This window comes from Zootermopsis nevadensis, unplaced genomic scaffold, assembly GCF_977971745.1.
Source record: "Zootermopsis nevadensis isolate Lab colony 2312 unplaced genomic scaffold, Znev_1.0 Znev_ptg000022l, whole genome shotgun sequence".
NCBI classification, from domain to species: domain Eukaryota; kingdom Metazoa; phylum Arthropoda; class Insecta; order Blattodea; family Termopsidae; genus Zootermopsis; species Zootermopsis nevadensis.
Window position 1 is genome coordinate 13,884,668 of NW_028259154.1, and position 15,097 is coordinate 13,899,764.

At 36.4% G+C, this 15,097-nt stretch overlaps 1 protein-coding gene and 1 long non-coding RNA gene across 3 annotated transcripts in view; one reads left to right on the forward strand and one right to left on the reverse strand.

Annotated features, from left to right (window-relative positions):
- The window catches only part of LOC110835907 (limbic system-associated membrane protein), an 893,271-nt gene that overhangs the window by 753,252 nt on the left and 124,922 nt on the right, over positions 1–15,097 (reverse strand). For both annotated transcript variants that reach the window (XM_087353891.1, XM_087353892.1), the window contains exon 3: positions 7,233–7,364. In XM_087353891.1, coding sequence (XP_087210017.1) covers positions 7,233–7,251 — 19 coding nt within the window. In that variant the 5' untranslated portion in view covers positions 7,252–7,364. The remainder of the gene's footprint in view (positions 1–7,232; positions 7,365–15,097) is intronic.
- LOC110831608 (uncharacterized) lies at positions 140–8,598 on the forward strand. Its single transcript, XR_015536574.1, has 4 exons — positions 140–380; positions 5,900–5,994; positions 7,310–7,424; positions 7,908–8,598. It is a non-coding gene; the product is annotated as an uncharacterized LOC110831608 (long non-coding RNA).

The following is a 15,097-nucleotide window of genomic DNA, read 5'->3' on the forward strand; positions in this document are numbered from 1 at the left end:
TCCTTTAGATTAAGAAACTTCGTATTTCAGGCCTCTTCTATATACAACTGAAATATTTTCTTCGTCGACAAGATCTTTATAAACAACAGTTACTACGGAAACGAAAGTTGTTTGAAACAACTACAGAAAGCAACAAAATTGATATCTATTGTTGAGATACTCACCACTTATGAATGTTGCTACGTTGCGCAACAGCTGCCATCTATTGTCGACAGACTCGAAATTGTTTGTGGTTATTTTCCTAATAACACACAGTAAGAAGATGCTGTCTTCTGTGTTGTTGCGTGGTGTAAACTACGCCTTTCGGTAGTTCAGACTAATGAGAGCTTGATAGTGTATTTGAAAGGATGGAAAAGGAAGCGGCCGTGGCCTAATTTAAGGTAAGATCCTGTCATTTTCCTGGAGGTAATGAGGAAAAACCACGAAACCCCTGTCAGGAAAGCCAGTCTCCGGACCGAGATTGTAGGAAACTGGCAATGAAATCTGGGTTTAATTTCTCTGTACAACTCTTGTTAGGAACAATGTTTTGCTCTGATAAATATTTATCGAGCTACGATCGAGATAGGCACAGAAATGTAAGTACATTAAAAGTCTCCGTTACTTGTCAGAACTTAACAATTGGAAATATGTCCAGATATTTTAGTTAAACTAGAGCAGGGCGCTCCTTTCGGAGCTCCTACGGGGGGGTTGGTCAAGTTTGTAAAACGCAACCAAGCTTGTGTAAGAAACTAAACTAACCGTCCCGAATTGAGGGTTAAAACAATAGGGGGTTGGTTGCGTTTTGAAATCTTAAGTAACATGCTAAACTAACTGCCCTTCGGGGGGTTAGTTAAGTGTCTCATTCAAGTGTTTTAACCCTTGAGTAAGAAACTAAACTAACCCCCCCCCCCCGAATGGTGGTTAAAATACTTGACGAACCTCCCTCCGGGGTGGTTGATTGCGTTTTAAATTCTTGAGTAAGACACTAAACTAACCCCCCTTCGGAAGGGTTAAATTATGTCTCATTCAAGTGTTTCAACCCTTGTGTAAGAAAACGACGACTAATCCTTTCGGAGCGCTTCTTGTAATCTGATATTTTACTTCTTTACGTCGCTGATCAGAGGCCAACAGTTCTTGGTTAGTCAACTATCTACGTCCAACCCCAACCTTGCAAGTAATTCCCCCTTCGCTTTTTTTATTTGTCAAGTAGGTCTTATGTTTTAGTTCTTTACGTCGCTGTTCAGAGGCCAACAGTTCTTGGTTAGTCAACTATTTACTTCCAAACCCACCCTTGCAAGTCTTCATTTGTTTTCTTCTGCTCTTATGTTCTTGTTAAATAAGTTTTTCTACGTTCATTAATGTAAATATCCCTTCGTTTTTCTTTACTTGTTAAGTAGGTCTGATGTTTTAGTTCTTTACGTCGCTGTTCAGAGGCCAACTGTTCTTGGTTAGTCAACTATCTACGTTCAACCTCAACCTTAACCTTCCAAGTAATTCCCCCTTCGCTTTTCTTTATTTGTTAAGTAGGTCTTATGTTTTAGTTCTTTACGTCGCTGTTCAGAGGCAAACTGTTTTTGGCTAGTCACCTTTCTACTTCCAAACCCACCCTTGCAAGTTTTCGTTTGTTTTTTTCGGCTCTTCTGTTCTTGTTGAATACGTTTTTCTTCGTTTAGCAATGTAAATCTCCCTTCCCCTTTCTTTACTTGTTAAGTAGATCTGATGTTTTAGTTCTTTACGTCGCTAATCAGAGGCCAACTTTTCTTGATTAGTCAACTTTCTACGTCCAACCCCACCCTTGCAAATCTTCATTTGTTTGTTTTTGCTCTTCTGTTCTTGTTGAATAAGATTTTCTGCGTTTATCAATGTAAGTCTCCCTTCGCTTTTCTTTATTTGTTAAATAGGTCTGATGTTTTAGTTCTTTACGATGCCAATCAGAAGCCAACTGTTCTTGATCAGTCAACTTTCTACGTCCAACCCCACCCTTGCAAATCTTCGTTTGTTTGTTTTTTGCTCTTCTGTTTTTGTTGAATAAGTTTTCTACATGTGTTCCTAATATGGTCTCGTTTATCAATGTAAGTCTTCTTTCGCTTTTCTTTATTTCTGAAATAGGTCTGATGTTGTAGTTCTTTACGTCGCTGTTCAGAGGCCAACTGTTCTTGTTCAGTCAACTTTTTACGTCCAGCCCCACCCTAGCAAATCTTCGTCTCAAAATCGATCATAATCATAATATATCGAATGAGTATCACTTTACCTTGTTGGAGTTGGTACTTCAAATACTTGATAACGTCTTCTTTCACTTTCCTGATGTTTTAGGACAACTGTTAGTCAATTCTTAAGAATGCGACGTGCTGTTTCTGGAGCAGTGATAATGCGACTGACTTGATATTCTTTGATTTCTTTTGTTGTGAAGCGTTATTTGTTTACTCGGCATTGTTGTGTCCACTTCAACAATGCGAACAGATATTTGTTTACACGGCATTGTTGTGTTCCACAACAATGTCGAGTAAACAAATATCTGTTGACATTGTTGATGACGTCATTTTTTGACGACAAATTGGTTGAAGACAACGACTAATCACAAATTTTTATAGTAAGATTTCTTTATTTCTGAAATAGGTCTGATGTTGTAGTTCTTTACGTCGCTGTTCAGAGGCCAACTGTTCTTGTTCAGTCAACTTTTTACGTCCAGCCCCACCCTAGCAAATCTTCGTCTCAAAATCGATCATAAACATAATATATCGAATGAGTATCACTTTACCTTGTTGGAGTTGGTACTTCAAATACTTGATAACGTCTTCTTTCACTTTCCTGATGTTTTAGGACAACTGTTAGTCAATTCTTAAGAATGCGACGTGCTGTTTCTGGAGCAGTGATAGTGCGACTGACTTGATATTCTTTGATTTCTTTTGTTGTGAAGCGTTATTTGTTTACTCGGCATTGTTGTGTCAACTTCAACAATGCCAACAGATATTTGTTTACACGGCATTGTTGTGTTCCACAACAATGCCGAGTAAACAAATATCTGTTGGCATTGTTGATGACGTCATTTTTTGACGACAAATTGGTTGAAGACAACGACTAATCACAAATTTTTATAGTAAGATAAGAAAGATTAGTGGTGGTGGTAAAAGAAGATGCTTATATGAGTTTTCTCCACCAAAACTGTGAACTCATTTCTCGTCACCCCAACCAAGCCAAACGCCCAGCCCATCGTAACCTAACCTACATTTAAGTGTCCTAAGAGCAGGTCTAATAGCTGACCAGTATAAATCATGAGGTTCCTTGTTGTCGTTTCCTTTATATCTTAGAAGTCTGAATGCATTCGCGTCACATTGTTTTAAAACGCTTCTAGTTTGGGTTATTTCTTCTAAGCAATGCCCACATTTTACAATCTCACAGTTGGTAAACTCGTTGAGTAGAGAAATGACGAAAAAATCCCAACTAACTTTATCTTACACGTCACATCATGCTACTGCCCGACCTCAAACCCTGTTCCACTTGATGAGAGATCCTTATTTTCTGTTCTCTTGGACACAAAGGACCCAGTTGCATGGAAGTAACATAAATGAATACCTAAGATAAAACAAGACGACAGAGCATTCTGCTGTTATGGGTATACCAGTAGAGTGGTTGTTGATGAACGTTTACTAAACAGAATTTTATATAAGAAACCGGAGGGCACGAGAAAATAAGGAAGGGCAAGAACAAGGCGATAGGTATGAATACTCTTTGTGAGACAATGATCATTTAGAAGCGGGATCTAGGTTAGGTTAGGTTAGGTTTATGTGACGTGTGAGACAGAAGTCGGCGGCAAATGATAAGAACAAGAGATACAAAAAGACAACAGTAAAAGGAAGGTGAGACTGAGAAAGCTAAGAATTCTAGAGGGCAACAGATTAGTAGCAGAAGAATAGGCTCTGATGACGAAGAGTGGTAATGAAAGGGAATAAGGCAGCAAGTTGTATTTGGGATCAAAAAGTCCGTAAAAGGCAGAAAACAAAATGTGATCGAGAAATATGATAAAGAGAATATATTTTATATCAAAAGGAGAGTAATCAGAGAAATTAAAATTGGTACACATCGAAGTAAAAAAAGAAGAAACAACAGTAGAGGAGAAAACAAATTATCATTTTGAAGATAAGTTCATCTGATCGGACCACGTGGAAGTCGTGGGCGTATGTGGGAGGTTGCTGTGTTATTTTCTAACGGCAGTTTATCAGCAGTATAGGTCATACAGAGCGTAAAATGGGAATAAGATTTGAGAAAGATGTAGGATAAAGTGGGCCTGGTCTATTCAAGATACTACATTGGCTTTTGCCCTGACAGACTGAGGCAAACCGCGACATAGTCGACTCCAGGCCGACATTTTACACCTGAACTTGTGGAATACGAAGCAGAAGTATATGGACATAATACCAAGAACACGAAAATAAGAATTTTATAATACCTACAATATAATTATTCACTAATTAAAATACGTCTACAATAATTTTCTTAATTAAAGGTAATCACTCCGCAAAAGTAACACACACCCACGCACACGTTCTCACAAAGTATGTACTTCTCTTTATTTCACTGCATTATATTTTACGTCTTGCGATATTCATCTGTTTATTCACGCCACTTTGTCAGTCCGATATAAGCTAAGAGGAAACACTAGCGCCATGACACAACACGAAAAATACTTTAAGGACCGGTACCATAAATCTTCATTAGAAAGCTGAATGAAATTCTAAAAGCCAGCTGAAGCGAAGCTATTGCATTTCCTCCCTTAAGCAAAGCAGCAGAGTGGGTGTGGACGATTTTAAGTGGCTTTTAAATCTAATTGTTGTCGTATCCGAATGTGACACGGGCGGATACAAATGTAACGTGCGACATATGAAAGCCACATTTCTCTGGTGCCATGAAAACTGCCACTTATGATCTCCATGCAGATAAAAAGAGCTCCCTGAAACATTCTGACTGAAATGCGTGTCTGTTAAGGAAACAAACAGAATCTTCAGTTTATATCCTTAATTCTTCCTTCTTTAACTTCTCTTATTTTTTGTGTTTCCTTATTTCTGTCTTTCTTTTTGAGCTGGTGACGCTCTATAGTAAAATTCGAGAAACCACCTGATCGAATATCGATTAGCTTCCCAAATATTCATAAGAACATTTTGTATATTTCCTCCATTCCTCCATTTTAACCACTTTAGATAATAGTGTAGATGTTTTATTACTGATTTATTTAACAACGCCCCATCGACTGCGTTTGTTATTTGCCTTCGAATGGCATACGACGTGACTGTAAATATTGAATCTAGTGGGCCGATGCCTTTCTTAAAGGAAAATTTCAAAGGTTTTTCGTCATCTCCGAATCATTTACATTATCTTTGTGGCTTTTGAGAAACAGAATTTATATTTTACAGAAGACAGACTGAGCCAGGGGAGCTCATTCAGTAAAGGGGTGACTCTGAGCTGGATGACCGTGGTTTGACTCTCGGCAGACAATAATATTATTTTACGACAGCGTCCACATCGATATTATGGCCACCCCAGCATCCTATCAAATCGATGTCCGTAATTTTAAACTAACCTCTAATATTACAATTTTTATAAATAAAACCCCTTTGCTCAATGTTCCCATCTCTGCGCTGGTTACTAAGAGACAAAACCTGTTTTAAGGTGCAAAAAGTGATTATGTCCACAGTTGAACTTTCCGATTGGCTTGAGAGTGTGTAAGTGATCTATTTCAAAAGCTGTAGCGTCGTTTGGCTACCGTTTAGTTCATAAAATAAACAGTATGCTACACCACTGTGACAAGTAACAGAAAAGTTACGTGATTCATACCCTTCATTTATATTTTCGATAGTCCGTATTATTTTTTTGTTGGTCAGTGTGTTCATAATGCCGTAATAAATTAAAAAATTTATTATTTCAGTACGCCTACCGTGAATTTTAAGAAAACCGCAGCAAATAACGGATAATTTCACTACTAGAGTATACTCATAAAGTCTGCGTAAAATACAGCCAAAGGTAAGTTTAATATCAGCAGTTATCTTTACTAAGAATCGTACTTGGTAAGTTGTAAAATGTAATTTTGTACGGAATTAAAATGTAGTAACTACTTACGGAGAAATTTCGTAACTACATAGTTATTAGCCCATAAGAAACCTCGTTACTACACAGTTATTAATGTTTAATTACGAGCATCTATTATTTAATAAAATAAAAGTTGAGGTGCTAGAAAGTAACCTCATGACTTCGTTAAACTGTTTTACCCCGAGTCATTACGCGTCATTCATCCGTACGTTTTATTATAGGCCTATATATGTTTTAACTATGGCGCCGTAATTGTGTTTATGAAAAACCCATCTCAAAGGACCTGAGTCATTATGGACTTAGTTTAGGTCTCTTCTAATAGCTCTATAGAATTTACTGACCTATTACTAACGGGAATTTCTGCCTGTGAACTGCCACATAATAAACAATATGGAGACAGGTTAGTGTGCTTTAAAAATATATAAGAAAGTCGATAAAAGGCAGGCTGCAAGAAGACACTATTACAAGGTGATCTTACAAACCGTCGCTCTAATAAAGACAAGTAAAATTCGACCGGTTAGAACTGAGAGAATATAAGCATACAAAATTCCTCACATGCGATGTAGAGCGAGGCTAAAATCCCCAGTGTAGATTTTAGAATTATTTCGTATTACGGAGACGTTAAATACGAATGGCATGAGGGTCATATACTTGTGTGTCTTTTATTTCGTCAGTTTAACACTTAGAAAAATATCCCAGATATTCTTGCATTGTAGCCATTTACGTTCGTTTCATAACGACGATTAAAGAGTTACATTTTTCCATTTCTATAGAACTTGGAGTGAACACGTGGGATACAACACAGTGTACAATTATGGAATGACAGTAATCAGTACAGAAATCTGTTGACCATCTATTAATCTTAGTAATATGTAATATAATTCAGTATGAAACTCTATGGACGCCTTATTTTAAAAAAAAATATGACTTCGCTGTCGATATTAATTACACACGTGCATACTGACAATGCAAATAAGGACAATAAATTTTCGAGTTCTACGTTAAATCATAGAAATAAAAAATATCTAAAAATGCTGTGTTTCCTGCCCTTGTCCTGAGACAATTATTTTTATTTATATCTTTAATAGTACCATTACTGTTACTTTGAGATATATATCAGATTACTCTTCCTGATTTAAGCATGCAAATACCCTGAACATCATATAACTTACCTGTCAGTCTCCAGCACATCCCAAGAATTGAAGCACCAGATGCTGAAGTTGTAAGTGACTTATTATCTCTATTTCAGATTTTTCAGTCTGCCAGATGCCATAGTTGCGTCATTTAGAAACAGCTACATATTTCTGAAAAAATCAAACAAAAAGACTGTTCAGTTTTATAAAATTATTTCACTGGCTGAATAGGTAAGTGAGAAGCGTAAAGTTTGAAGAATCTGCAGCATACTAATTACCAATTTTAAACTAGCGGCATGTAGATTATATTCATCATCATCAATAGCGATACAACTCTTGGCTTTCTTATATAGGTTATATTAAAATCTGCTGACAATTACTTCATAGAAAAGCAGGTTGATCAAATTTGCCTACAAAAATTTAAATTTAACTTGGCTTTAAATGTACATTACGCTTACGTTGTCATGTTCGGAACAACGCTAGCGCAGAGCCAACGCTCCTTGTAACGTATCGGTATTGATTTACACCACTTAAGACCACATGCTTGTTTAACTAATAAGGAGATTAACAGGTAAGACCCAGCGAATAAGTCTTATGCTAAAGAGAAGTGTTCATTCTTTTACATTGCATGAAGTGTACTGGCAAGCTTATGTAAATGATACGGATAGTAATGCTTGCATGATGTGTATAATACGGCATATTTGTTTGTTTCAGCGGGGTTCATTAATAAGTTGAAATCTGCAAGGAACATATGTGTGTATTCCGGTACACATTTCAAGTCTTGCAAATTTACATTATTCCGTACGCAGATGTACCAAGGAAAATCTAAAAACATCCGATACATCACACAATCCTCGTACCTCAAACACAACGTCTGACGCTGACTTTGTCAATAAAGATAGTGTCTTCGGAAAACAAATAATTCGTTAAGGGATGTTGTTCTGTTACGAGTATACCCTTATCTTCACTCCTTTAACCGAAGTAAAGAAAAAAATGTAATTATGACAAACTCGCCACTAGCCCTCATCACTTTTTCCCATGTACAGAATCTGCACCCGGGCCCAGACAACGGCGCTGTCACCACCCTTCAATAAAACAGAATTAAAGGGTTTTGAATTTTAATCATACTTATTCAGCCAGCCTTCCATATTTGCTTCCCCACAGCCACTCACTCACCCTTTTCCTTCTCGCACAAATACTTAATCTTTTTGCAGTTCTTAATGGCTTTTTCTTACAGACCTATTCAAATTTTGTATTAAAGATTACCATATAAATTGAATTCCTTCAGAGCTATGTTAACGACTCATATATATTATAAAATGCCCTGTCTTATGAAGAATTTAGGTTTGTACTATCTTATACTGTGTAGTTAAACAGTGTGAAAATAAAGTAAGGCTTTAACTGCTTTAAACTTTACTTTAGGGGACCGAAAACATTACAGCTCAGTATGTATTTTATCCACACCAACAGAGCGATGGTGACTTTTTTGAGTAAAACCGTCATGTAAAGGAGTAAACAGCAGATACCCATATAGAGTATTTAAAAACGTGCTGAAAGCTTAGTCCAAACTGAGTAGGCCGAAAGACTTTTTTCCCCCCAGAAGTTTTCTTTCTGACTTTGCATACGGCACGTCATTGGTCTTTACGTTTATTGCAAAGCTAGTCGTAGGTGGGACGTAGTATTAAACTGATTCAATTTATTTCATTTTTTGTGCCCGACAAAAGTCAAATCAATCCAATCACAACCAAGCACTCAAACACCAAAACTAAAAAGTTAGAAATCACGTGAAAAATCAAGAAATAACATTGCAAAACAAGGCAGATGCATACCATATTAACAATATGTAAACGTTTTGCCAAAAACGTCAAAAATCGATATGTCAGTTTTAGCAATGACGTAACTAGAGAAAGGACTATGTTTTAATGCACTGCACACGTTAAAAAAAATATTTGCCTTGGAGGCACATGAATACCAATAGAATATCAATCATGTCATGATAATGATACTAATAATAACTACAGTTCTGAGAACATAATCCTCTGTCCAACGAACCACCCAATTTCCTGCTGAACCAGCATGCTAACTTGCTCCATCCTATTTTCGCAAACCTCTCTTGTGCCATTGGCTAAGTGTAAGAGATTGTGGAGTGGGGTGAGGAAGCCGAGATACTGACGCGCTTTTGACATAGGCCTTGTAAGCAATAAAGTTGCTCCAGCCCTTACAGAGTGGGAGCTGCAGTAGGTCGAGCTGACCAGTAACCTGAAAATGAAGTACGACATGTCGACATGAGGCTCTGCATTGTTTGCCACTCACAGCAGTGTCAGCTCCCAGAGGACTTCTTGTTAACACGTGGGAACAACCAGACCGCAAAAAGTACCTCTTTTCAAGCATCAGACGGGAGACAAGGTCCTAACGAACTTTGTTCTTCCCTTCTCTTGTCACTTACGCGGACTATTAAATGTGAAGGAGATAAATAAAGATCACATGAATACTTAGGTAAAGGAAGCAGCTTCAGATAACAAATGACAAGCTCAGAAATACATTTCGAACTACACAGGATATAAAATATGAGGAATATTTAATAATGAAAAACATCATGGTTTATGTATGTCATCTGCCTCTTTTCTTTTCAGAAAAGTAAGATTTAGAACGGTAGGAAGCGATGTGCACGTGATTAGGATGGGAAAAAATAGATCCATTTAGAATTTCGGTTGGAAAATATCTTTTGTAACAGTCACTTAGAACACCGAGAGTGAGCGAGGAGAATATTATGAAGGCACATTTTAGGGGCATGGATTACGAGGATGTGATTGGACCAAACAGCCTCGGGATTAATTTGAAGTCTAGATGTTAAAATTATTTTACCTTCGAGTTGTAATCTGTACACAGCCATTACGCTAGAAAATAATGTTTAACAGTTTAAAAAGATATGATGCTGAAAGAATGTCGAAGTATGGAAGAAGTCACGTGCCATCAGAAAAAAAGTAGTCATGGTGTTATCAAGAACGATATGGTGTGACATATGAACTAATTATAACTAAATCTTTTACGAAAGATAGAGAGAAATGAACAGAGGAAGCAAAGGAGACAGAAAGGTTCTTGTTAATTAAGTAAAAAAGAAAATTACCGAAATGAGAAATAATTTTTCTTGTTTCATGAATAATCAAAAGTTGAATGAACTAATAAAAGCACTAAATAAATACTTTTAAATGTGGTGATGCAAGTTCAGATTTGACCAGTCTGAAGCAATTACTCGCAAATGTTGTGTTTTCATGATAAACATTAGACACCAGACTGGCGTAAAGCAAACTTTGATCGTGGTAGAATTTGTGCCGAGCTTCGTACGACATTTTATACATGTCACTGCGGTGGTTAGAAGTGGAATGTAACTTAGAGGTAATTTGCTACGAAAATGCTTTAACCTCTCCCTCTCTAACAAATAAAACCAGTTATCGAGTCATGAAACCATGTTAAGTACGGTTGTTAAAAACGACAAACACATATACAAAACAGAATCACCTGACGGAAAAGTGTTAAAATTAGTGCAATAGTGTCAAATCGAAAACAAACTAAATGAAAAATTATTGCTACATTATTTGTAATGACACCATTAAAAATAGAATCAGGAATACTGTTTTCCCTGCTACTGCATGTGGGTTATAATTTAACAGTTGAATATTCTATACAACAAATAATTAACAAGAATTGTAGGTCCATAATATCTGGAGCGTGTACAGGTCTATAAAGTCCGCATATTCCTGGAACAGAATTTAATCTAATCCAGCCCGATATAACCTCAGCATTACAGGAAACTCAATATTAACGATATTTAAACTCATAAAATATTATTCTTAATATCAAAACTAACAAATTAAATAAAATATTAACATCATTAAGGTGAGCAACTTCCTGTTTAAATACTGTTCGTTAAGGAAACAAAAAATAAATGTTAACTGATTCTGTGCAGAAATAGCTGTAGTGGGAAGAACTTTAAGCATTAAACTTTTAACTGCAATAAAAATTAACATCAAGAAGACCAATGAAGTATCCAAAATCGGAAAGACTTTTAGAAACTTGCATCCCATTAGAATACAGATGCTAACTTTCTATTCTTGTTTGCACTAATGGAAGACCCTAATTATAATTTATTTTTATAAGAAACTCTACACTATTCAAAACCTTTCTTTTGAAAACTCTTTTTACAAATTTTTCATCAAATGAAGATATTTAGATAATACGTAATGGAACAGTCTGCAGTTAACTGCAACTATCTGAAAATGGATATCAGTTATTCAATCTTCACAGCAACTTTATAAAAGGAAACAAAGAAATCAACCCACAGTTAAAGACAACTTGGTTGAAGATAAAATAAATAATGTATATTTCATAGAGTTCTTCAAGATTAATGTTTTGGAAGTAGTCGTGGCGGATGAATAAATATAAATTCTAGCCAAGTACGTGAAATAGTCAAATGAATCTTGGACTCTGATCATAACTTATGGATACAGTGACATTATGAGGTACATACACGTAGATAATGTTATTAACTAAAAATCAGGGATGTGGAGTCGGAGTCGATAAAAATGTACCGACTCCGACCCCGACATAAAACCTTAAGAACATTTTCTATACCGTGTGAGAGGCCGGTGGCCTCACGCTTAGGGAGATTCAACGACGCGTTGAAACACATTGTGTGGGAATATTGCTTTGTAAAATTGGCTCCAGTACCTTAAGAATACAGACCGTCCACAAATCAACCGATTTCTGCAATAACCATTAGACGTATATTTAAATATAGGCTATAAGTCTAAAACGTAGGCTGATGATTCACGTGGAGGTAATGAAATCTTTTATGGTGCCATTTACAATTTTAGTAGGTTTACCCTTATTAATATATATTAAGCTCTCCACAGCCCCGCTAAAAAGGCTGCATATTTTATCAAAAACTAAGGAAGACCACTGAAAAATACCAACGAAATGCTAATGAAGCTGCATGTAATATATTATAAATATATTTTGGCTTAGGAAAATAATACTGCAAGATACGGAAAAGCAGGTAATATTTAATCTGTAAATGTAAGTAACAATGCCAATTGATTAATCTTGTACTCAAAACATGTATGTCAAATATGTGTGACTGTACTACTCAAAGCAGTAACACAGTATCTTTAAGCAAGGCTGGAACTGCGATATATTTAACAGTAAAATAGAACGACAAATAGAACTTTCTGCAACTGATTAACCGGACAAAGTATTCAATAAAGATTTTAGAGCTACGCGTTTCGTTCGAGGACCTGCAGCCACAAAACCTCTCACACAAAAATACCATCCATTGTAATTCAAGTCTGACGACAGGTGAAGTTGGTAGAACAAATGCAGCAACGTAACGACCTCACTAAAGCACTGCGATGTGCAGCCATGCTCTTAACGCCTGCCCTATCTGATAGAAACAGAATGAACATGTCTTAGCGACAAGGCTTTCACTCAGTATAATTCTCAGCACAACACTCCCCTTTCCGTTGATGGAGATTACTAATAAAGATGCACGGTAGCAAAGTCACAAACCATAAAAGTGAAACCTCTCAACACACCACTTAAATTCCAAGCCAAGCGTAGCATGTTCTCAATGTTAGTAGCCCTGCATAAATAACGTATGCAAAATGTCGTCCTTTATACAAGACCTTCTCAAAGGAACAAACAAAAGATGAGTGTATAGGTGGTATGGGTAAGTATCACAAAGGGTCAGTTAGTATAGACTGACCTACAGTAAACATCACGAGATGAAGTTCCTTGCAAAATACGTTAATTGGGCTGCAGTTATAGGGACGTAAAACTGGAATTATGCAGTCAGGGAAATTTGTCTTCAATCAATATTGTTTAAGGCAACTTGTAATTCCAAAATGATGCTTCCTTTAACCCTTCAAAGCCCAGTGGTAACTACTCGTCTATGTTTTGACCTTCCATGACTGTACGACGGGCCTGTCTGAAGCCAAGCGGTGAAGCGCGTGTTGTTGTAATATTCATACTACGACAGTAGCTTGCAACTGAGCTGCAAGTTCATTAAAACTACCCAGTACTACCCTGGGGATCAGTTCCCCATATGTGAAGACTAAGTTGAGTGGTTGCTACTAAGAGGAACGACAGTGCTCCTACAAATACGATGAAAATCCTGGCTCATATAGGCATTTTCAGGAGCAAGTCCGGTTAGTTGCAAGATTTCCCACATTTCTGAACTCTCCTTTGGTGTGTTGGATAACAAAACAAATTGTCAAATGCTCTCAGTGATAACAGTAGTTGGTGCTTCCTGATCAAACTAACTACTATTTACCCAACTCAACTTGTCAACTTACTGTTCGGTTCTCTGTTGCTTTAGATGAATCGTATTTTTTTTTCTCTCTCTCTCTTCCTTCGTTCCTCCCCCATTTCTTATTTTTTATTTCTGCATTTCTTAATATGTATGGCTTTGTCTCTTATACAAATCTATTTTATTTATTTCTATTCTTCTGTCTTTATTTATTCCTTTATTTTGTATCTCGTAAACTCACTCCTTTTTATCCTTCACTCTCCTCTTTCGCAATCTCGCAATTTTTTTATTTTTGCTGTCTTTATTTATGTAACTTTCTTTTTATTATTCCTCTCTTCTTCATTATCCATTTCTTTGCTGTATATATTCTGTGTTTCTCTTCTTTGTTCCTCCATTCTCTACCACAATTTTATATCTTTATTTAACACATTTATTTTTCTGTTTCACAGCTTCCTTCTTTTTCTTAATTTCTTTCTTTCGTGTCTCTTTATCAATGCTTATGTACACAACACACAAATTAAATATGATTCAATAAATGTTTCAAACACCGTAACTCCTAATGACATGAACATTATACTTTATCTTCATGTTCTTCATACAAATGAAACAGCTGTTATTACAGTAAAGCTAATTCAGGTGAGAGAAGGGCTTTCTTATGCAAATCAGCGGTGTCGCTGTTGCTATGTAACTCAGATCCTTCAACATTTCTCCCATCCTTTTCATTTTCATCATCTTCTTTTTGGTACTTTGAATCCGAAAGTCTACCAGCACTTGAACATCTTGTCAATTGTCGCACAATACCTTCTTCAGGTCGTGCATTACTCAGACCTTCTGTTTTAGACACCCTGACATGTTAAATAAAAGGTAAATTAGAGGTGTCAAGGTTTATCTTTACAATTTTGCTCCTTAGAGAGCGCAACTGCGTGCCGGATACGCTACGAGCTAACTTATCAACTGTCGCCCTGGAAACAAAATGAAAGCGATACTAGAAAGTTTACGGGTATAATTTCTTGTAATGCCGGATTATCCTAATAGAGTGTCACGCAACCAGGGTACATATACTCATACATACCGTGACAAATGATATTTGCTCCTGCCATGCTAGCTCGCAGATATTTTAACCTACTCCCTTCCAGCTACAGGGGTAGCAAATACACAAAAATTCAGTTCTCAATTAGTAACAACAAAACGTAACAAACAAAAGAAATAAGGAAATAAAGAATGAATAAAAAGAAACAATGAAGAAAGATGGATATCTTCTGGACCCAAAAGCAGAAATACTTCGAATTCAATAAATAAAAAATCACGTAAGCAAGCAAAGGAAATAAAAAAAAAATCTTAAAAAATATATTCAACTGCATAGAACACAGTCCTTATTCATATGTTAAGAGTCGTTCAACTGTTCGAAAATTCATTACTTTTGTAGAAGCTGCAATTTTATTACGGTGTGCCTTATCCTGAGACAGTTGAATCAAGCCCACTTTCGCATTTTTTTCTTATTTAAAATCCGTATTAACGTATCATCTCACCTGCACACAGAATCCCATAGTAACCTTTACCCTTTAAGTTTCCGACTAAAATTCGAATGAATTCCTCACGT